Source organism: Schistosoma haematobium, chromosome ZW, assembly GCF_000699445.3.
Source record: "Schistosoma haematobium chromosome ZW, whole genome shotgun sequence".
Lineage (NCBI taxonomy): Eukaryota > Metazoa > Platyhelminthes > Trematoda > Strigeidida > Schistosomatidae > Schistosoma > Schistosoma haematobium.
Window position 1 is genome coordinate 11,846,472 of NC_067195.1, and position 24,601 is coordinate 11,871,072.

At 38.4% G+C, this 24,601-nt stretch overlaps 1 protein-coding gene across 1 annotated transcript; it reads right to left on the minus strand.

Moving 5' to 3' along the window:
• Positions 1–1,903: 1,903 nt before the first annotated feature.
• On the minus strand, positions 1,904–15,979 carry WDR46_1 (WD repeat-containing protein 46). The gene is made up of 8 exons (XM_051208589.1): positions 13,828–15,979; positions 13,616–13,794; positions 13,031–13,580; positions 12,804–12,995; positions 6,544–6,700; positions 5,183–5,482; positions 3,058–3,150; positions 1,904–2,282 (listed from the first exon to the last, which is right to left on the minus strand). Exons 5-8 carry the CDS (start codon positions 6,610–6,612, stop codon positions 1,977–1,979), a joined length of 768 nt encoding a protein of 255 aa, XP_051070397.1. The 5' UTR covers positions 6,613–6,700; positions 12,804–12,995; positions 13,031–13,580; positions 13,616–13,794; positions 13,828–15,979; the 3' UTR covers positions 1,904–1,976.
• Positions 15,980–24,601: the final 8,622 nt, after the last annotated feature.

Genomic DNA, 24,601 nt, shown 5'->3' on the forward strand with positions numbered 1-24,601 from the left:
CGCGAAGTTACAATCGAAGTGTGTGAATAAGAATGGAAGCACAAAATAGCTGTCATTAGCACAGTCAAACAAAAGCACATTAAAACAAACACTGGTAGAGTTGGTTATAATAATAATTGTTTTTATTAAACCAGTCGTGTTCTCGTGATAAACGTGAGTCACTACACTTTCATTGTCTTTCTCGATAACATCATCAGGATTTACTTCATTAAAGCGTGATTTGAGTTTTGTTGGGAACAATTAAGTTCTTCTGTAGTTCCGAAATTATAATGTTCAGCAAAATTAAATAGAACATAATAATCATATTTCCGTAAGTGACTGAATTAGAGACAACATTCTATAATTTCGATGAGAAGTTCCAAGTGATGGACTTAAAGCATATCTAATCTGAGGAAGATTGATCAATAACGATGGATGGTTTTTGTTTTGGTTATAAATCGACAACATTTAAGGATGTAGGCCAAAGGCTTCCAACTCAGCAGTCTAAGTGGGTTTATGGAATTTGTAGAAATTGTTGAATTTTATAGTTTGCTTGTTTAAATAACAGCTGAAAATCAGGAAGGAGTGGAAAGTTGTTTCGTCCTAAAATTAGACATCTCAGCGACTCACAATTTGAACTTTGCACGAGATCAAACACATGGATCTGAAATCTCACAGTAAAAGCTTGAAAATAAGACCATTGTCTTGGCAATCACTGATTCGTATGTTTAACTCCAACCCAAACTCTTCCCAATACCACTAGTGCGTAACTGCCACATATCCAACAGTATTGAATTTTAATAGTCGTGAGTTCTCGCTAGTCAAAAGTCAACTCTTTAAATTCCACCATTGGCAGTATCAAGGATGTGTGTTCCGAACATATCAGTGCTAAGAACAAGCAGTAATCTCGCGCTTCAGGATTTTCAACAGCTTGTCAGCTAAATTCAGTCCATGACGAAAATTCTACTGAGAAGTTTGCTTTGAATTCAAAGCCCCAAATACCCTGGTACGGTCGATGGTGGGAAGAATCCTTCCTCTCGAAGTGCTCTCACATGGCCTCGCGTATACAGCTACCGACAAGTAAGTCCTGCTCACTGCCATCTCGACGTGTATCCCTATCCTTCTGAACTCTTGCGGATCTCTTTAGCCGAACAGCACATAGGCGACTGTCGATAGGGATCCATTCTAAAAGGGCTTCTTCTGACCTCATACTTAGTGCTATGCCTTTACCCGCCAGTGCACGAGAACTTGCTGCCTAGTCGCCAGATAAACGGAGTGTATATCTTGTCGGCTTTTCGTTTTAATTAGAATGAACACACTAGGATCCTGTGTGTTTCGGTGACTTAACAAGTCTCTTTATAAATCAAACAAATTCTACCAAAACCTGTCTTAATATTTTTCACATCAAAAAATAATTTGATTAGAAATGTAGTTAAAAACACCACGAATGTGCGTCACCTCTGGATGTCGTGTGACATAAGCGTGTGAGTTGCAAACGTTAAATAGTAGTATATGAGGTTTGACTTAAGCATGAGATCTAGAACCAGTCTGAGAGGTTCTAGCAATAACATTTCCATTAAATCCGAAGGTTTTAGAGTGATACAAAGAACTAAGTTCATTCTCAAGAGCATTGTGTTAGTACTAGATTGGCATGGACAAATGATGGAACTGATACTAACTGAGATTCAACTAGGTATCGGCCCCAACAAGAAAAAAGAACTAAATATAACTGACGTTGTGGAAGCTGAGAAAATTCTGATAATGAGGTACATTGACAACACACACATATATAACCTCTTAATACTTTTTTATTTGTATCAAATGTAAACTGTACATTATGATTTCAGTAAATTACAGTAATACAATTGTCAACCATTGACAATTATACATAAAGCAATGTAGATTCGTTGATTTAAAAAGTTTAGTGGGAAATTAAAGAAAAGAACTTGAAGACAAACAGTTAGTTAGAGAACGATAAAGAAATTAAGATTTAAAAATTAAAATTCTTTTGGTGGAATCAGCACATCAAGAGCAGTGTTTGTGCGTCTTTTCGATAATTTCTTTTTTGTTACTAAAGCTTCACTAGGTCTCGGTAATGTGCTTATATCATTGATTTTTTTGTAAGAAACTTTTCGTCGTAACTTCTCTTCCGCTTCCCGTACACCTAAAACTTCTTTGATAGTAAACATTTTACGTTCAAAGTGTATATTTTGCTTTTTTGCCTCGATTCGGCCAGGTTTTGATCTACCTTTTTGTTTATTTCGTTTAATAGCAGGTGTATCGACTTTGGGAACTTGTCCAAGCTAAAATTGACAGTAAAAGATTACATATATCAGTGAATTATAATGATCGTGATCAAGAAGCCGGATAAGTTTTTATGGAAGTGAAAATGATAATAGGCATACAACTTTTACTATAAACTAGTAAATTCTAACGCTTCTTCAACCAGTTGGATTTTAAAATAACTTCGAATTTGATTACTAGAAACCAACGATTACAAACTTCAGTATGTCTGACAGCAAAAGAACTATGAACATGGACAACTGATACATGTCCATGCTAAATTGATTTCTCCCACTACAATTTGGGTGTCCATTATTTAATTTATTTGTGTCAACAGCAAGATAAACACTTGCTTATTGAATGGAGACTGCTAGATGACAATTCACTCTGTAATTCGTTATTCTTGTGATAAATTGACTTTAAGATTAGGAGAAATGAGTTGACTGTCAAATGTCGCTAAAGCGTTGTTTAATTATGGTGAAACCATTGAATAAATGATGCCGATAGTCAGTGTAGAATACTAGGTGTAAGCCTTTATCGATTAAAGTGGGTAGGAAACATGTTAAACGAGCGTAATCGCCACTTATCACAGTGCACAACGTCAGCTGGGAAAGCAGTAAATTAGGACAGAAACAATAAAAACATATTATAACTAATATAACTGATAATTTACCATCATAATAGAAAGCTAAAATCTACAAAAGTGAAAATTGCTCTCTACTTTTTAGTTACCAAAGAAACATTTTCGATCAAATAAATAAATAAAAGCAATTAAAATAAAGCAGATTAACTTACTAATACAGCTTTCTTCTTTTCCCATTCTTCTAAAAGGTCTTCACGACGAACTTCACCAACGATTGATTTTAATGAAATCATTGTATATGGAATCTGTTTGTAATAGTACGGTAAGTAGTTTTTTAATGATTCTATTAGGTGAAACACATGTGAGTCTGCGAAAAGTTATAATCAATGATTGTTTTACTGATTAAGATACTATCCTGCTTAAAAAACTTTTATTGACTATTTATAGGGATTGGTGTAGTTACGATAAGATGTCATTAGTTGGAATTAAGTTGATGATCATTCGATTGACGTCACCATTTTGAAACATCAACTTCGGTGCCTTGAACATGTACTAAAAATGTCGCCCCAGTGAATTACACGTCAGGCATTATATGCCGACGCTGAAACTGGTTAGAAAAAGAGCAGAGGTAGTCAGTAGTATGAAAGAAAGCTGTAAAGGACTGATATCTGTCGGTTCTTCAAGACTCCTAATTGAGGTCATATAGTGCGACACAGTGGTTTGAGATATTATCAAATATTACTTAGAATAGAAGCTAGTGGTAGTCCTGCTGTAATTTTCTTTTATTCCCTCCATGTAAGTGGGGGGAACTTCTATAACCGAAAGAATCCTACCTGGTTATACTTCTCTTAACTGAACTGCTTCTCCCCTTATTATTACTATTATTATTATTATTATTATTATTATTATCATTATTATTATTATTAATTCACTTTCGTACACTAATTTCTATTCATTTTCATTTTTTTTCCATTACATTCACCTTCCTTTTTATAACTCAACACAATCTAATTTTTATTGTGGTGCATTTATATTTTGGTGTCCCTTTGTGCCAATGTTTATGCGCTCAAATAAAATAAAAACGTTTTTTATGTAATATCTAGATATTAAATAGTAGTTCCCAAACCTGTGCCTACTTGTGGAGTATGTAAACAGTCCGATTGGTATCAACATGTTGTGAAAATTCCTACCAAACTTACTCAGAAATATTTATTCTATTAAAGTTAGTCTATAAATCTAATTACTCTACGGATATTAACCTCATAATTGAAACCAGTTTTTGATTTAATATGATAATAGCTTCCACAACAATACGGATTAGATTGTAAGGTACCAAAAAACAAGTAGAAGCATATTAGTCTTATCTATGATTAGATAGCGATATACCCAGAATAAACCAATCATCAATAATTTGGAAATATAAAAATCATTAGGACCTTTAAGTAGCCCTTGGATTCTTTTAAGTTATTTGTATTGCATCGGTTTACAGTAACTAAATTCCTTACACGAAATGTAAAGAATTTTTACTTGGTAATCCCTACATTTACTATCATCACTATTATTTCAATGCTTGTTTTCGATATTCCGATATGCAATCACTTCTTTTTGAATTTTATGGTAACATATCTTTATTACACATGAACATGTTCATTAGCAATTTACACACAATTGAATTAAAAAAGAAATGATAGGAATAAGAAAGCTTATATAAATGATATTAGTATAGAATAATTAAGTCGAAGAATTTTACCATGTGTTTTTCTTTAGTAGGACACTTTAGGGGTCAGTATAATATAATAGGACTATAATTTACTAGAACAATCATAAAATACGCTTGTGTCCTACTAACGTTGGTAGATTTAATAAACAATAGTACTCGATGAAGTTCAATCTCCTGGTAGAAGACGAAATAGGTGGTCGTTGAATTAGTGATACCTCACTAACTCTTCTGGAATCTAAGTACTATTTCATATTTGGCAGATTCTGAATATCTTACCAGAAAGAATTTTAGATTTAGTAGGTTTCTTCGGCAGATGGTTGATAAGGTAATCCTGTGGATTTTCAACTAATGAATACTCTCAAGTTGCTCGTAACCCTTTGATAACATTGCTTTGTGTTGGTAAGTATGTATTCACAGAATTTATTTAATTCAATGGAACCGAACATATTTACAACTAAAGTCTAACTGAATTAAAATTCCAAAACCAGTTTTTAATATTAAGAAATTACATTGAAACAAAGTTTATGAACACACATATATGAAGAATATACTTGAGAAAAACATAGAACTATTAACGAAAATAACAAGTAGATATGAAAACACGTGAACAATATTACCTTATCCAAAAGTCGTTTAACTTCTCTTTCTTGCCTATAACGTTTATTGGCAAAAGGATTTTCTTCTAAACCATCATAATTAGGTTCGGCACTCCCAGGACAAAGAATGGATGAAATCCCAGCGGAACTACCTACTCCTAAAACGTCTTCATAAGGACAAAAGCGTACACGATAAACTGGATGAACTGCATAGTGAGAAAGATAAGCATTCGAAATTACTCGTCGGTTAACATTAGGTGAAATGGTTTCAAAGATTTTTGATGCATTGGACGGTGGAATGGAATGGGGGTCACGTAAAATCTTTTAAAAGTAAAAAGCGATTTACGCAGAAATTAGACAAAAGAAATACATATATACTACCTAAAATTCACAAAGATAAATCCTTATTTTATAGATCATAATACTTCCTCACAGGCAATACTGAAATCATCGTGGGCTTATGTGAAATGGGGAATAAAATAAAACACAACCATCTACTCACGGTAAATATTACTAAGGATAACTTAATTTTATGATAACAGTAGATTTATTCCTCTTTTCAAAGCACTACTTTGGCCATATCAAATCGTAACAATAAATATTTTGTCTTTTGTCACGGCTTAATAACAGGCAATCACAAACTAGATATACGGTCGTTAGCCATTAGTTCCAGTTTTATACACTCTTTCATATAGACAAAAGGAACAATTTCAGGAAATTAAAAATAAAAACGAGCCTGAGATTTAAACAAAAGCTTAATCCACGTACCTGCATCAATACCCAAAAGAGTTCCAACTGCATGCCATAATTATCTCGTGAACTTTACTTAACGACTCCGCACATCCCGACTACGTTAGGATCTAAAGTCATAACCTCATAGACTGATATTATTTCATGGGCGGTTTGCTCCTACATGGTTCCGGTTTACGTGAGCAATGATTCTAAGACATGTATGACCAAATAATTACAACCTACACAAGTTTTATAACTTCGAAGTAACAAAAGGTAGACGTGTGTGGTGTTCAATGCCCACTACTTGCTTACTCTCTTCTGTTTGACTGGGAAATGATACCGTATAATCCAGATGCGACCCTAATTTTTGGAAGGGGAAGATCGCAACCTACAAACTCCTGTACTGTCACACAGTGCTTTGTTTAGATTATATTTCGTCAGTTTTTACCAGACAAGGAGACGTCTTCATACAAGGTTCTAGGTAAGAGAGCGATCAGGAGAAGAAATTGTTATCCCCAAGAGTATAACCATGACAAACGAATGAAAACAAGGAAAGTAGGCATTTTGCAGTATGGTATGGTATATGGAGAAACAACCACTTGATGCGATAAGTTAAGTACTAAACTAAATCATAACCAGAAATATCATACCTGTACGGTATTAGCAGCACCCAATGCTAATAAACCTTTCTGACTGAAATTAATTGTTGAAGCAGACATAGGCAGCAAGATTTCGGAAAGAGGATCATAAGTGGACCTCAAGTCCCAAATCTTTAGTTTTCGGTCAACTCCACAGGTTGCCAAGTAGCTGGAAAGATGGATGTGAAGAAAGAATAAGCTATGAGCAAATACATCGTTCAAATAGTGAGAAAAATGTAGTTTAGAGGAACACCGGTTGTTGAAATACTTTGTAGAAAAACGGTAATTCATAACCAGTCAATTTTAAACTACACGAAAGTGATTTGGCTAAGGCTAAGCGAGTGGTTTCACCAATCTAACTTTTAATTAAAGACTGTTCAAACAAAGCTTGAACAACAAACGTAGGATTCATAGCGGTTTCTAGATCAGCATAAAAATAAAAAACGCACTACGGACCTCTATAGCTGAGAAAAATAGTGTTAGTTCATTGAATTCCTCTACCACTGGCACTAACGATGGTAAATTAGAAAGATAAGCTTGATACGAAAACGCTAATCGGGGTGGTATGCCGTTCGGAATAAAATCAACCGGTCTTTGCAACACAAGTGTTTTGAATTTTACCTTCAGAAAAGGTAACTCTGCTACACATTACAACATACATAGCTTTTGACAATAACTGCAATGTATAAGGATAATTACTACAATAAGTTAGGTAACCAAAAATTGATCTTCATCAAAAGCGGTACCCATAAAACACCCTGTGTTTTAAACTGGTCAGGTGTTAAGGTTGAGATCGTCTAAATTCATCCACAAAACAATCAACCAAACCTAAAAACAGATGCCAATATTATGCTTTACTGTTGAAAACTTGATCGTTTATTAAGATTATGAGGTATTTGTATGAACTAATGATTCCTTTGTACTTGACGGCCAGCTGATTACGAATTCCAAATATATTACGTTCTTTGTGCTCATCTATTCCTACTTGCTGTAAATTGCAGTAAGGTGTTTCCCTTGGGCAACCAGCATCTGCAGCGATGCTGCTTTCTCACAGGGAAGGAAGGGGTTAGAAAAGGTCGACTCTAAATAAGTCACACCTCACCTTACTTCGTGGATTTCCGTCTCCGCTGGTAAGGCCTTTTGAGGAATGGAGCTAACACGCTAAAAACTTCCCACAAAAAGGCCGTGAGTGACCGGCCTCAAGCAGTTGTCCCTTGGGCTCTGTGGTCACGCTCCCAGGTCGTTAAGACCAACACTAATCCAACTTCCCTTTAAGGTGGTTCCTTAAGAAGTACCCTTCTACGGTGTGGGCAGCCGGGAAGTGACATGAGCCTCCATACCCCTAACAGCAGACGAGGCCAAGTTGGTCACAATCAAATCCTTCCTACACCTCCTAATAACTCTATCATCTCCACCGCCAACCCTTCTCACGTTACTTTATCATCCCGCACCGCTAGCGAAAACGATTCGAGTACGCGGAACGTTATTCCTGGTCTTCTGAAACTACGTTCTAAACTACATGTAGGAGATTTTAAAGTCCGAACACTGTGCCAAATAGGACAACAGGCTTCCTTAGCTAGGATTTTTAAATCTCGCGCCATCGATGTATACTACGTCTCCGTAACGCTTACAGAACCAGAGTAGCGTCGTTCATTTGACCTCACCATATCAAAATAAAGAATCATCTCGATTCACACTTCATGTATCTCGAAGCCCCGATGCTGCCTCCCGTGGCCTCGCTGGCGTAGGTATAGCATTGAGTCCTAGGGTAGAACTAGCTCTCTTAGACTGGATCTCAGTAGACAGTCGTTTATGCACTGTCCGACTAAACGGAACAGTTAGGACTCGGAAAAGTAAGGACACTCGTTGTCTCTGCCTACTCTCCCACTGACTGCAGCTCAGATGATGTAAAAGATGAGCTGTACAGAAAGCTTCCCGACCTCCAAAAGTTAGGCGCTCCGATGCAGTAATAGTGGCTGGTGACTTTAATGCTCAAGTAGGTAAACTAAGCGAAAAGGAAAGACACCTGGGTGAACCTTATGGTGTCGTGACTCAAAGAATAGATAATGGTGACCGTCTGTTGCAGCTATGCTCAGATAACCGCCTGTTTCTTGCAAATACTAGCTATTAGCATAGGGAAAAACACCTTTTGGCATGGCAACCCCTGATCACACCGCTATCAGACACCGATGGAGAAGCTCGATAGAAGACTGTCGGTCGTTCTGGAACACATGATTGGATTCAGATCATGTTCTAGTGCGAGCGCGTATTTGTCTGCGTCTTACTGAACGTAGGAAAGACACTGCAAGGAAACCTCTTAGGGTCCTACTTAATGATAGCCAAGCTAGGAATATATTCCAGGAACAACTAGGAAAAGTTAGGCAGCCATGTAAGTAATGCCCGTCCCGAGGCAGCGCGGAATGATATCCGGAAAGCTGTGGGAACAACACTGATATCTGCTAGTAAGGTAAACCATAAGGTTAGGGAGAAACACGGGATCTCAGCAGCATCCACCGCACTGATAGATGCTCGAAAACTCGTCCCATCTGGCTCTGAACATGACGAAGAGCGGAGTCAGCTTAAGGGCAGGCTGATAAGAAGCCTACGCAATGATCGCGAACAGTGGTGGGCAATAGACAACAGCAGACAACTATTCAGACTTGTCAAGGAAACCGATGTTAAGAATCCAACTGTTAGCGAAACTATCTTGGAAAAAGATGGACATATTATTCACTCTCAATCCAGGAGATTGGATCGATGGGCAGAACACTTTAGGGATCAGTTCAACTGGCCTTCAGCCACATTTCAGTTTCCCAAGATCTCCAGTCGACCTGAATGGCAAGTTCTCCAACTCTTTACGAAGTTTAAAAAGCTATAGGAAATCTGAAGCATGGGAGAACAGCAGGCCCTGACAGGTTTACCCCTAAGATTTATAAGGATGGAGGTCCAGTATTGGCAGTGAGATTGACTGAACACATAAATATTGGTACAAAGAGGCACAATATATATACATATATATATATATGCGCCACATAATAATAATAATGAGAATGAAGATATAACGAATGTAAGGTGCGTATAAGAAAAAGGGGGACAATAACGAATAGGAATTAGTGCATGAGAGTGAAATAATAATAATAATAATGTGAGAGACAGCTCAATCAGTAAAAGTACAGTCACAGAGAATTCTGCCACTTAAAGAAGTTACGTATTTTTTTATGAAGGAAGTAAATAAAGTTACAGCATGATCGCCACTGGCTTCCATTCTGAGCCATATTTGATAACGCCTCTATCCACTGTGTTGCACCATCTTTAAGTCCCCACCAGGGGGTCGTCAAGAACTGATAGAAGCCAGTCCTGTACCGCTTTCTTTCATACCGCGACGACATACACTGACCACCTCTCCGCTCTTTCCAACCAGTCTCAGCGTCGGCAAATAATGCACGACGTGGAATTCTCTAGGACGACATTCGTAGAACATGTCCAAGCCACCCCAGTCGATGTTTCAAGATGGTGACACCAATTGAATTATCGTCTCTGTTCCCGAACACACGATGCCGAACCTCTGCATTACTAACATGGTGCTACCACTGGATGTCAGCAATCCTTCGGAGACAATGATGATTAAACACATAGAGTCGTCTAGCATCCTCAACTCGGAGAGGCCAGGTTTCACAAGCATAGAGCAAAACCGCTCTCACCGACGCGTTGTTGATCCGACCTTCTATAGTCAAACTAGCATCAGGAAGGCGCCAAAGATGGCCCAGATTGACATAAGCCGCTCTGGCTTTAACTATACGTGCATTGATCTCATCACTCATGCCACCACCAGCACTTATGCGGCTACCCAAATACACGAACTTCTCGACTACTTCTATATGCTAACTACCCAGAGTGAGTGCAGTATCAGGGTCCTACCAGTCTTGTAAAAGTACTTTCTACTTAGAAGGTGCAAAGCACATACCATACCTACGGACAATATCATCCACATACTCAAGGTCGAGAAGTCTTTCTCCAGGCAACAGATCCACACAACACATCAAAGCTGTTCCCAGAACGTCGTCGATAGCAAAGTTGAAGATGAATGGTGAGATTGGCCAACCCTGCCTAGCCCCATTGATTGAATGGAACAATAGAGAGGGGTGATTATGTGCCTTCACTCTGCCTGAGGTGTTTGTATATAGGGCTTTTAAGATGTTAATAAACTACTCAGACACACCCTTCTTCAATAGACAATCCCAGAGAACAATCCGGTCCAACGAATCGAAGGCAAACCTTATGTCAAGAAACACTACGACTGTTGGCCCGTGATAAGTATGATGGTGTTCTAACATTTGGTGGAGGGTGAATATATGATCAATACATGCTCGACCAGGACGAAAACCAGCCTGCTTCTTGCTAGTCAATCTTTCTCGGGTTTTGAACAATCTACCAAGAATGAAGGAAGCCAAAAGTTTGGACGCGATCGGAAGTAGACCTATCCCCCGATAGTTCTTGCATAGATGATGTGAACCTTTTTAAAGACAAGGACGATTATCGACTCATTCCATGACGTTGGTACACTGTCTAACTGCCAAACCTCTGTGAAAAACTCAGACAGTTCCTTAACTAGAAAGTCACCATCATCTTTAAAAAGGGCCGGAGGTAAGTCATCTGGATCCAGTGATTTGTAGCGTTTCAAGGGTTGGAGTTCTTTGCGAACTTCCGCCTCATTTGATGGATCAGTCGTTACGGGCCATGGAGGACAGGACAGTGTGATCGATGTTACTGGGGCAGCAGACCAGTTGAACTGCTCCTCGAAAAACTCTGCTCATCGTCCAAGACGTCATTTGATGTTACGTTAGTGACCGGCATCCCGTCATCTTCACAGATTGTTTCGCTCACACCAGACTTCGTGCTGCCAGTGGCTCGGATGAGTTGAAAGAGCTTCCGGCAGTTACCAGGTGCGGTTTCTGCTTCCAACTCATTAGTGCGCTCCGACAACCAGGCTTCTCGGTCCTTACGCAAGCTTTGCCTAATCTCATTACGTAACAGTCGTCGTTTATGGTCAAACTCACGGTCACCCGGAGTAGACCGACGGGTTTCAATGAGTTGTAAGGAGTCAGAAGAAACCCAGTGCTTATAAGCGAGACGTTTCGCGAAGCCGCATGCGACTTTACTCGCCATTTTCATGGCATCGTGCAATTGCAACCAATGCTCATCTGTACTTTTCAGTGGGATTTTAGCTAGTCTTGAACCTGACTCGGTTTGATATTTAGTTGTAACAGAAGCTGCAACTAATTTACTTACATCAATCAGTTTAGGACGATGAATTTGTTGGCCACTGAAAAGCAAGGTAAGATTGGCGCAAACAAGTGCATGATCAGGGTCCAAATAGGTACTGCAAAAGGAGCGGCAGTCTTGTACACAACCACGCCAGCGGTAGCTGATCGCGATGTGATCAATCTGAGTCCAGGCCTGAGATGCAGAGAGAGGGCTCCAGATGGCACATCGGTGATGACTGTGCGGTAGTTAGTGCTAGACGGAAACAGGTCGTGGTCTGCGCACAGTTGCAGTAGACGGTCTCCGTTATCTGACCTGCAACCAACAAGTCCCCATCGGCCACTTAAACGACTTTCTTCGGTGCCTAGATGCCCGACCTGAGCATTCAAGTATCCGGCTAGTAACACAATATCCGTCGAATGCACTTTCTGTAGTGGAACTAGAGATCGGACATTCGCTTTTCATCCTCTCGATTTCGTAAGCAACAGTAATGCTGCGAGAAGGCAGGTAGTTGGACGTCCCTGGCAGTAGTTGTATGCAAGTGACCATGTGAGAGCATTTCGAGAGGGAGAGCTGCTTCTTCCTACTCTCGGCCGTACCAGGGCATTTGAAGGAACAGTCCGACACTCAAATTCTGGGACTTTTGAAAATTACATGGAGAGGTTTGAAATCTGGACAATGATCAGAAACGGTGTTAAGAATGATGAAGTTGCAGCTCATTTCCCTACATTCATCGGAAAGGATGTCTGTAGCTTACTAAAACTTTTGGCATTCTCAGACAAGCTTATTTCACTTCCCTACGCAACTCTCGAAGGGCTACCACTAAATCATGCAAATTGTACAAATTCCGAGTGTTGTGAAAGCAAAATTTAATAACATGATTCGACAGAACAACCAAAAAATTAGAGGATTTATCCTTGAATTGAAAAAACAGGCTGTTGTAAATTGCACTATTTCGGAAACTCCTAGTTAGTACATTAGGTCGAATACTCCTAATTACTATAGCTTACTTCGACTCACATAACGCATCACTTTATACCTACTATCACGATTCAAGACAGTATATACCAAGATTACAAACTGCTCTCATACCAGCAATTATAATTATCAAGCGAACGAAACGTAATCAACTTTGAATGAACTGAGAATTAATGTCCAGTCATATATATGAGGAAAGATTCAATTGGGTATGGATTCGGAATCTATCAAAAGTTGTGAATTTATCATAAAAGCTAACCTTCCAGTTTGGTCGCAAGCAATCGAAGTAATGGCAGTTGGGTGGGCGAACATTTTGATAACGTATGACTTCTCTGAAGGTACCCACATAGATACAACACCATCGTTGTGTCCTGTGCAAATAACTCCGTTAGAAGGGTTTTGACACATAACACCAAGGCGCCCCATATATGTAGGTATTGAAGCGACAATCGTACCAATAGAACAGTCTAGGTAATAAAGAAATCCATTGTCAGCCTGAAATAAAAGCTCCAGTGCAAAAACCTACGGAAGACACCAGAAGGAAATGATACGGGAGAAATTCCATTCGTAATATCCCACTCAGTTTTTTCAAGCAATGTACTTCTAAGCCTTGATTGTCATATATGGAAACATATCTTTTCTCTGCAACGGCAACGAACGTTTCTTGGTGAAGAAACCTAAAAGATTATCAATTAAATTTCTTACTTAACATCCTTGCATTCGTTAGAGACAGTGATCTCAAAAGGAGCTTCTTCACCATCCAGTCGAATGCCGCTATGTGACCTGATTTACCACACAGGGCTAAAAATCTGTCTATTTTACAAGCGTTTGGCAGCCAATTTACCTGCCGTTTCGTGAATAATCAATCGCATACGGTCCATACTGTAGTTTAACATCAAAACGCTAGTTTTCATATTCACCTAAAGCTTATAGTATTTTACCTTAGTTGCGGAACCAATATCAACTTCTTTCAACATAGCATCTTGAGTGATTATCTCATTTTCATCTTCCTTCTCAAGATAGCTAAGTGCCATAAAGAAGAGAAACGCAACGTACCCAGGCAATACATTGTGTAGTGCCGCTACCTGAGTGACACTTTGTTTAGCATATTTAACCTTTCGGTTGAAGACCTCTGCCTTCTTCCTGAAGAACCTCTCGGGAAGTTTTTCTATGAATAACCTATGGAAAAACGAGACCTGTAACATACTGTGTCCATATGAAAAGCAGTTGATAAAAGGATGACTTAAATTTATCAAAAAGTTTGCATGCCGTCCTTGAGATTTGAAAGAACCCCGAACTGCCTTCCAGTATCCAATATCTTGGAGACGAAGTTGTGCATACCGACTGGTGTCTTTGAACTCACTTCTTGTTGATTATATACGCTTCCAAGTTTTTAATAACTTTTAATAGGCGGTAGTCTGGTTACTCGATTGCACTAATCCTAGTCAGTTTATTAGTTATTTGTGGGTTTACAGATCTTGTAGTTTGAGTGAATGCGTTTGTCTCGGAACAGTAGGGTTTCTAGATAACAGCACCTTTCACGTTATCAGGCAGGGGTTGTTTGGTTGTAATGTGAAAAATAATGACTCGGAAATTCGGATGCTAGGAACTAACCAGGTCTTCAAGAAACAGGCAGTAAACGTGTTAGTTAATTGGTAATGAAGATAGTGTGCGAAAACTAGAGTATTACAGTGTAGGTCATCAATGTTGATGATCTACGTCGAATGATCAGAGGGGTTACTGAACTTAGACGGGAATGGTGTGACGAACCAGGTGACTTCGAAATCACACCTCGCAGTCAGCATCTAACGTGGGTTGCTCCTTCGACCTATTAAAGTACGATAGCCGCTTTGAAGACCGTATAATACAAAGAAAGTTACTACGGAAGTATGAGTAAGAATGAGTACACAGAAGGTGGTAGGACTACCGCTGCATGGGCCAGTCCATGGCATATGATTAACTGATGCGCATTGGTTGCCCTTGACCTTGGCAGGGATTGATGGTCTGTTCGATATTCAGTTACCCAACAGCCGGATGACTTGGCTAAGGCTTAATGACATTCCACTGGCCCTACAAAAGTAAAAGAGAAGCAGAGTTAACATTAAGCGATGAAGGAATATGTTTATAAGATGTGATAATGATAACAGTAAATAGTTTAGGTGATAGCAGAAGGCTCATTTATTCAAAGAGCGGGAATATGAGGTTCTAAAGTCTCCTCCTGAAGCCATCCTCTGAGTGCGTTGTGGTCACTTCGGCTAGAAGAACATTCCAAACAGAGATAACTTTCATTGAGAGCTTACCTAGCTTTTGTTGTTTGCTATGAAATTCTTTGATGGCGCTGATGTTCAAGTTAGTTGCTCGTGTTGGGTTGACTAGGTGTCAAACCGTCATGCACAACAATCAACACTGTTATGAAACGACAATAAGAACATGATAAATCCTTTACTCCCGATCTTAGGTGTCACGGAACAGTTTTAAGTATTTGTAAGGTCCAGAGAAGGTTATCTAGACATTCTACTGCACATGCCACAGTGGGTTAGGTAATGATGTACGGTTTCGAACATCATGAAATTTAATGTCTGGACTAATTTCCAATTTATTGATTTGAATGTCTATTTGCCTATTCGCATATAGTGTAGATGCAAATATCTAGACTTCAAAAAGATAACAGCTATGAAGAAAGCAAGTACTTGTAGTAAGGCGTCAAGTCCGGTTGACTATGGTCACCACAACCGGAAGACCACGTGCCAGTTAACCGATAAGATCCCCGTACGTCGAATATCGGAAGGCAGTTGATGGCTGTAGTCGAGATGTATTTACTGACGATCTCTTGGTATCGAAAGAATACAGGTGTGGTTACTGAGCGTAACCGAATTCAGGCAAGGTCACGATCAACGGGAGAATGTATGTGTTTTTGGTACAGTTAAACAAACAGGTACGGTAAAACAATCCCGGTACAATTGTTTATAACAATATTGTTTCTACAACACCAATTACGTTCTCCTGACAAAAGTAGGTCACTACATACTGTTGAACCAATGCGATGATTAGAAGTATTTGGATTACTATACGAACTAGGAATCCCTGAAATAACGCAATTCAACTCACACAGAACTAGAGGAGCACAAACGAACGTATTGTATTCGTAATTCGAAATCAGGCAGTCATTAAATACAAATGAATCATTAGTCTATAAGAACAGTGCAACGACCACAGCTTAAATTGGAATCTAAGTTCTCGTAATTAATTGAACGTCATCTCCTTAGGTTCATCGTATGTCTGCCAGACTGTGTATTGGATATAGACTCTGTATGGTCTGGAATATGCCCATTAGTATTAGAATTAACAGTTGAAATTGGAACGGACTCACCGGAATCCTGAAATTGTATATGATCAGTATGTCGATTATGTACTAGAATTTGAACCATAGATTTTCTCACACTATTCTCCTGCAAGAAATAATGTTTTCACACGCCTAAGTTATAAGTAATGTGACGTCATTCAAAACATATTTCTCACATTAACTAGGAGATTCATTAGAAGTGACTTCACTATAAGAATAAACAACAATTGATTATTATGATCATTATTATTAACGGCTTTATTCAGTATTATATTTTGGTTCAATATAGAATTCTCAGAACAGGGTATTTCTACAAGTTACTTACGCAAAAACAGTAACGAATGCAAAGTAAAGGTTTTTAAAAAACCGAAAAACTGTACAAGTTTTCGAATTAGAGACATGTTAAAAATGCAGGTTATTGACTAGGTTAACTCTATGAACCTGTTCGTTACAGAGTATATTTGCTGGGTAAGGTATCATAGAACTTTTAAACTTTTGCTTGCGTGCATGGATTTTTATGTAATTACGTCTCGTATTAACAGAAGATATACAAGGAGAAAGATAAGAGTGAGTAGGATGGTTAGTACGTAGTGGCATTGGACCATAACCACACAATCCTGAAAGCTGAATACGGGACCACTCGGATAATAGCTATTCAATATTTAACACGGAGAAATACCTAGCGATGGAGAAGGCGCGCACAAGGAATTGAATTAATTGGAGTTGATCAGATGGCATGGCCCGGCCATGCATCCGTGGTCCCTCTAAATCTCACCTTATATCTTCTATTCAAATTAAATATATTGTTCCTTCTCTAGTCTAACCTTTTTCTACATCATGTATTGGTAATTGATACGATACAGTGAGGTGGCGTAGACGATGATGTGACTTCCACGTAAGATCTTATAATTATGCAGTTATATCATGAAAATCTACAATTTTGGGATTAGGTCTATTATTAGAGCAGTACTAATATCGCAATAGACCATAATTCTACAAGTATCTGATAAAATAGCACCTGCCAGGAGTTTGCATGACTATAGATGTCTATCCACAATCATATTAATTATAACTTCGAAAGATTCACCACACATCTTGCTAACTGCCTCCAGTACTCTCCGCAATGCACCAAAGTTTTTCTCAAAAGCCCGGGAAAGGGTAATGGAGAACAACAAAGAATAATAAGTAATATGCAATAATTGACAAATTGTAAGAGTAGCTGACGAGTAATCCCAAAAGCATGCAATGTCTTAATGTAGTAAGTCAGGCGGAAAACTTTCTTCGATAACAATAAAACGTTGGAAGACCAAGAGAGATCAAAGGAAAAGGTAACACCAAGATAACTGACGTTCGACACTGTGTTTATCAAAGAGTCTCCAATGGTATAAGCATTATGGGATCTCAAAATGGTGTTTAGATTCCGTTCATGTCTCATGCTAAAGTTAAGAGCTTGACATTTAGATGGATTAAGTATGAGACCATTACCAAGAGACCAACAATCAATACGACACAGAAACTCATTCATTTCTATGGGATGTAAAGAGGTAGTGATAGGCATACATACAGTGAGATTATAGCGTGGTGTCGAATCGAAATTGACTATGAACACCGCTACCAAGGGGCGTGTGCCAGGATATCCATGAAATCCCCGGGAAGCCAAATATCAGAAGGCATTTAATGGACCAAGTCGAGATATATTTGCTGGCGATCTCGTGGTATCGAAATGATACCGAGATCGTGCCAGGATAGAAGATTGGTTGCAGAACGTAACCGAATCCGCGCGAGTTCACAATCACAGTGTAAGAATAATGGATGCTTTCTAGCACAGTTAAACAAAAGCATATTGAAACAGTCACTGGTACAATTGGTTATAATAATAATTGTTTTCAATAAACCAATCGTGTTCTCGTGATAAGAGTGAGTCACTACAAGATCATCCGCATATTTCACAAAAGTGTGTTCTGTGGAAGATAGCAGATCATGCAGAAAAAAGAGAAAAGGAGAGGTGAAAGAACAGCTCCATTTGGTACACCTTCATGAGACAGTAGAGACTCCGAACACTTTCCTCCGAATACAGTATACTGTTTCCTTCCAGAGAGGTAGGAACATAGCCAGTTGGTTATCCAGGCGTCAGTGTTGACGCTGGTTAACTTGTTATTTATTAGTAAATAATTAATAAATAGTCCAGAAAAGCGCATCGAACATACTTCTTCCTCTTTTCTGATATGAACACTATATTGTGATACAGATTAGCAACAGCATCTAAGGTGCTTCTTCTGCATCTGTAAGCAAACTGATACGGATCAATATGCTCTTTTATCGCAGGCTAAAGTGGAAGTATTATTAATTTTTCCATTGTTTTGAGGAAGGGTGAAGTTATTGCAAAAGGTCTAAACTTTACATTATTATCGCCAGATACTTTCTTGGGTACAGGGATTGTCTTCATCTTTCTCCACACTTTCGGTATGAGATTAGATGAGAAGGATCTGTTAAAGATAGCCGTGAATGTATAACATAGGACGTCAGCACATTTTTGAAAAGGATGTTTGGGATACCATCAGGTCCCAAACATCGGGATAAATTAAGTGACTGGAGACATTTTGGACATCGGTTTCGGTGAAACTAGGAACACAGCTATTCTTTAAACCTGTGGATAAAGAGAGCATCACATCAGATGACTGCCGTACAAAAGACTTATTTAAGTCACAAACATTCAGCTGGTTATCGCTCCGAATCTGCCTGTCACCTGTAAGTTCTTTAAAGAGTTTCCACATACTTGGAGAGTTTTTGCAAGACAAGAGTCTTTGAGTAAACACAGAGTTGAGACGTCTAATCTCTAGGTTTATCAGACCATTTAGCTTACGAACTTCATTAGAGATTTCCTCCTTGTACATTCTTTCTTTCACCCTCTGTAGTCGTTTTAGTTGTGAAGATGTAAGTCGACCAAAACTTACAAAAATGGTTTACATGGGAAAACAAATATCAAAACAGAATTTAAGGTAACAAGTGATAACATCAGTAGTGTCTTCCAGCGAGTCATCTGTGAATAATTCCCAGTTAGTCGTATGAAAAATGTATTTCAGATTTTGGATATTTTCTTCTGAGTAATTCCTATATTTGACTTTCTTGGTTTGATGTAAGAGTGTACTCTTCCCATGCTTTCTATTTACTTTAGGTAAAACACGAATAATACAGTGACCCGAGCCAGACAATGGAGGACGTTTACGAATCGCATATATACCCACATCGTTAATGAAAATGAAGTCTAAATGAGCATCCAAACGGGTAGGAAAGTCTACAACATTTTGGTGACCTAATGACGTAAGGAAGCTACAGTCACATGAATTGAAACACCTCATACAAGTGAAAGTGAATCACTGAAAGCAGTAACAGCGAACTCAGTGAATTCATCAGCAAAAACAGACAACGCAGATGATGTGCAGTCTGGAGTCACGTAGATATTGATAACATAAACATATTTGTATTTATTCAGCTGTTTTAGATGACATCTTAGAGTTAGACACTCGATAAAGTCATTTGAAAACTTAAAACACACAAACGAAGATCGACACCAGTTTACGTTTATAAACGTACCTACACCGCCGCCACACCTCTTTTGATTGTTTGATCGATCCTGAATAATGGATGCTTTTTAGCACAGTTAAACAAAAGCATATTGAAACAGTCACTGGTACAATTGGTTATAATAATAATTGTTTTCAATAAACCAATCGTGTTCTCGTGATAAGAGTGAGTCACTACAAGATCATCCGCATATTTCACAAAAGTGTGTTCTGTGGAAGATAGCAGATCATGCAGAAAAAAGAGAAAAGGAGAGGTGAAAGAACAGCTCCATTTGGTACACCTTCATGAGACAGTAGAGACTCCGAACACTTTCCTCCGAATACAGTATACTGTTTCCTTCCAGAGAGGTAGGAACATAGCCAGTTGGTTATCCAGGCGTCAGTGTTGACGCTGGTTAACTTGTTATTTATTAGTAAATAATTAATAAATAGTCCAGAAAAGCGCATCGAACATACTTCTTCCTCTTTTCTGATATGAACACTATATTGTGATACAGATTAGCAACAGCATCTAAGGTGCTTCTTCTGCATCTGTAAGCAAACTGATACGGATCAATATGCTCTTTTATCGCAGGCTAAAGTGGAAGTATTATTAATTTTTCCATTGTTTTGAGGAAGGGTGAAGTTATTGCAAAAGGTCTAAACTTTACATTATTATCGCCAGATACTTTCTTGGGTACAGGGATTGTCTTCATCTTTCTCCACACTTTCGGTATGAGATTAGATGAGAAGGATCTGTTAAAGATAGCCGTGAATGTATAACATAGGACGTCAGCACATTTTTGAAAAGGATGTTTGGGATACCATCAGGTCCCAAACATCGGGATAAATTAAGTGACTGGAGACATTTTGGACATCGGTTTCGGTGAAACTAGGAACACAGCTATTCTTTAAACCTGTGGATAAAGAGAGCATCACATCAGATGACTGCCGTACAAAAGACTTATTTAAGTCACAAACATTCAGCTGGTTATCGCTCCGAATCTGCCTGTCACCTGTAAGTTCTTTAAAGAGTTTCCACATACTTGGAGAGTTTTTGCAAGACAAGAGTCTTTGAGTAAACACAGAGTTGAGACGTCTAATCTCTAGGTTTATCAGACCATTTAGCTTACGAACTTCATTAGAGATTTCCTCCTTGTACATTCTTTCTTTCACCCTCTGTAGTCGTTTTAGTTGTGAAGATGTAAGTCGACCAAAACTTACAAAAATGGTTTGCATGGGAAAACAAATATCAAAACAGAATTTAAGGTAACAAGTGATAACATCAGTAGTGTCTTCCAGCGAGTCATCTGTGAATAATTCCCAGTTAGTCGTATGAAAAATGTATTTCAGATTTTGGATATTTTCTTCTGAGTAATTCCTATATTTGACTTTCTTGGTTTGATGTAAGAGTGTACTCTTCCCATGCTTTCTATTTACTTTAGGTAAAACACGAATAATACAGTGACCCGAGCCAGACAATGGAGGACGTTTACGAATCGCATATATACCCACATCGTTAATGAAAATGAAGTCTAAATGAGCATCCAAACGGGTAGGAAAGTCTACAACATTTTGGTGACCTAATGACGTAAGGAAGCTACAGTCACATGAATTGAAACACCTCATACAAGTGAAAGTGAATCACTGAAAGCAGTAACAGCGAACTCAGTGAATTCATCAGCAAAAACAGACAACGCAGATGATGTGCAGTCTGGAGTCACGTAGATATTGATAACATAAACATATTTGTATTTATTCAGCTGTTTTAGATGACATCTTAGAGTTAGACACTCGATAAAGTCATTTGAAAACTTAAAACACACAAACGAAGATCGACACCAGTTTACGTTTATAAACGTACCTACACCGCCGCCACACCTCTTTTGATTGTTTGATCGATCCTGAATAATGGATGCTTTTAGCACAGTTAAACAAAAGCATATTGAAACAGTCACTGGTACAATTGGTTATAATAATAATTGTTTTCAATAAACCAATCGTGTTCTCGTGATAAGAGTGAGTCACTACAAGATCATCCGCATATTTCACAAAAGTGTGTTCTGTGGAAGATAGCAGATCATGCAGAAAAAAAGAGAAAAGGAGAGGTGAAAGAACAGCTCCATTTGGTACACCTTCATGAGACAGTAGAGACTCCGAACACTTTCCTCCGAATACAGTATACTGTTTCCTTCCAGAGAGGTAGGAACATAGCCAGTTGGTTATCCAGGCGTCAGTGTTGACGCTGGTTAACTTGTTATTTATTAGTAAATAATTAATAAATAGTCCAGAAAAGCGCATCGAACATACTTCTTCCTCTTTTCTGATATGAACACTATATTGTGATACAGATTAGCAACAGCATCTAAGGTGCTTCTTCTGCATCTGTAAGCAAACTGATACGGATCAATATGCTCTTTTATCGCAGGCTAAAGTGGAAGTATTATTAATTTTTCCATTGTTTTGAGGAAGGGTGAAGTTATTGCAAAAGGTCTAAACTTTACATTATTATCGCCAGATACTTTCTTGGGTACAGGGATTGTCTTCATCTTTCTCCACACTTTCGGTATGAGATTAGATGAGAAGGATCTGTTAAAGATAGCCGTGAATGTATAACATAGGACGTCAGCACATTTTTGAAAAGGATGTTTGGGATACCATCAGGTCCCAAACATCGGGATAAATTAAGTGACTGGAGACATTTTGGACATCGGTTTCGGTGAAACTAGGAACACAGCTATTCTTTAAACCTGTGGATAAAGAGAGCATCACATCAGATGACTGCCGTACAAAAGACTTATTTAAGTCACAAACATTCAGCTGGTTATCGCTCCGAATCTGCCTGTCACCTGTAAGTTCTTTAAAGAGTTTCCACATACTTGGAGAGTTTTTGCAAGACAAGAGTCTTTGAGTAAACACAGAGTTGAGACGTCTAATCTCTAGGTTTATCAGACCATTTAGCTTACGAACTTCATTAGAGATTTCCTCCTTGTACATTCTTTCTTTCACCCTCTGTAGTCGTTTTAGTTGTGAAGATGTAAGTCGACCAAAACTTACAAAAATGGTTTACATGGGAAAACAAATATCAAAACAGAATTTAAGGTAACAAGTGATAACATCAGTAGTGTCTTCCAGCGAGTCATCTGTGAATAATTCCCAGTTAGTCGTATGAAAAATGTATTTCAGATTTTGGATATTTTCTTCTGAGTAATTCCTATATTTGACTTTCTTGGTTTGATGTAAGAGTGTACTCTTCCCATGCTTTCTATTTACTTTAGGTAAAACACGAATAATACAGTGACCCGAGCCAGACAATGGAGGACGTTTACGAATCGCATATATACCCACATCGTTAATGAAAATGAAGTCTAAATGAGCATCCAAACGGGTAGGAAAGTCTACAACATTTTGGTGACCTAATGACGTAAGGAAGCTACAGTCACATGAATTGAAACACCTCATACAAGTGAAAGTGAATCACTGAAAGCAGTAACAGCGAACTCAGTGAATTCATCAGCAAAAACAGACAACGCAGATGATGTGCAGTCTGGAGTCACGTAGATATTGATAACATAAACATATTTGTATTTATTCAGCTGTTTTAGATGACATCTTAGAGTTAGACACTCGATAAAGTCATTTGAAAACTTAAAACACACAAACGAAGATCGACACCAGTTTACGTTTATAAACGTACCTACACCGCCGCCACACCTCTTTTGATTGTTTGATCGATCCTGAATAATGGATGCTTTCTAGCACAGTTAAACAAAAGCATATTGAAACAGTCACTGGTACAATTGGTTATAATAATAATTGTTTTCAATAAACCAATCGTGTTCTCGTGATAAGAGTGAGTCACTACAAGATCATCCGCATATTTCACAAAAGTGTGTTCTGTGGAAGATAGCAGATCATGCAGAAAAAAAGAGAAAAGGAGAGGTGAAAGAACAGCTCCATTTGGTACACCTTCATGAGACAGTAGAGACTCCGAACACTTTCCTCCGAATACAGTATACTGTTTCCTTCCAGAGAGGTAGGAACATAGCCAGTTGGTTATCCAGGCGTCAGTGTTGACGCTGGTTAACTTGTTATTTATTAGTAAATAATTAATAAATAGTCCAGAAAAGCGCATCGAACATACTTCTTCCTCTTTTCTGATATGAACACTATATTGTGATACAGATTAGCAACAGCATCTAAGGTGCTTCTTCTGCATCTGTAAGCAAACTGATACGGATCAATATGCTCTTTTATCGCAGGCTAAAGTGGAAGTATTATTAATTTTTCCATTGTTTTGAGGAAGGGTGAAGTTATTGCAAAAGGTCTAAACTTTACATTATTATCGCCAGATACTTTCTTGGGTACAGGGATTGTCTTCATCTTTCTCCACACTTTCGGTATGAGATTAGATGAGAAGGATCTGTTAAAGATAGCCGTGAATGTATAACATAGGACGTCAGCACATTTTTGAAAAGGATGTTTGGGATACCATCAGGTCCCAAACATCGGGATAAATTAAGTGACTGGAGACATTTTGGACATCGGTTTCGGTGAAACTAGGAACACAGCTATTCTTTAAACCTGTGGATAAAGAGAGCATCACATCAGATGACTGCCGTACAAAAGACTTATTTAAGTCACAAACATTCAGCTGGTTATCGCTCCGAATCTGCCTGTCACCTGTAAGTTCTTTAAAGAGTTTCCACATACTTGGAGAGTTTTTGCAAGACAAGAGTCTTTGAGTAAACACAGAGTTGAGACGTCTAATCTCTAGGTTTATCAGACCATTTAGCTTACGAACTTCATTAGAGATTTCCTCCTTGTACATTCTTTCTTTCACCCTCTGTAGTCGTTTTAGTTGTGAAGATGTAAGTCGACCAAAACTTACAAAAATGGTTTACATGGGAAAACAAATATCAAA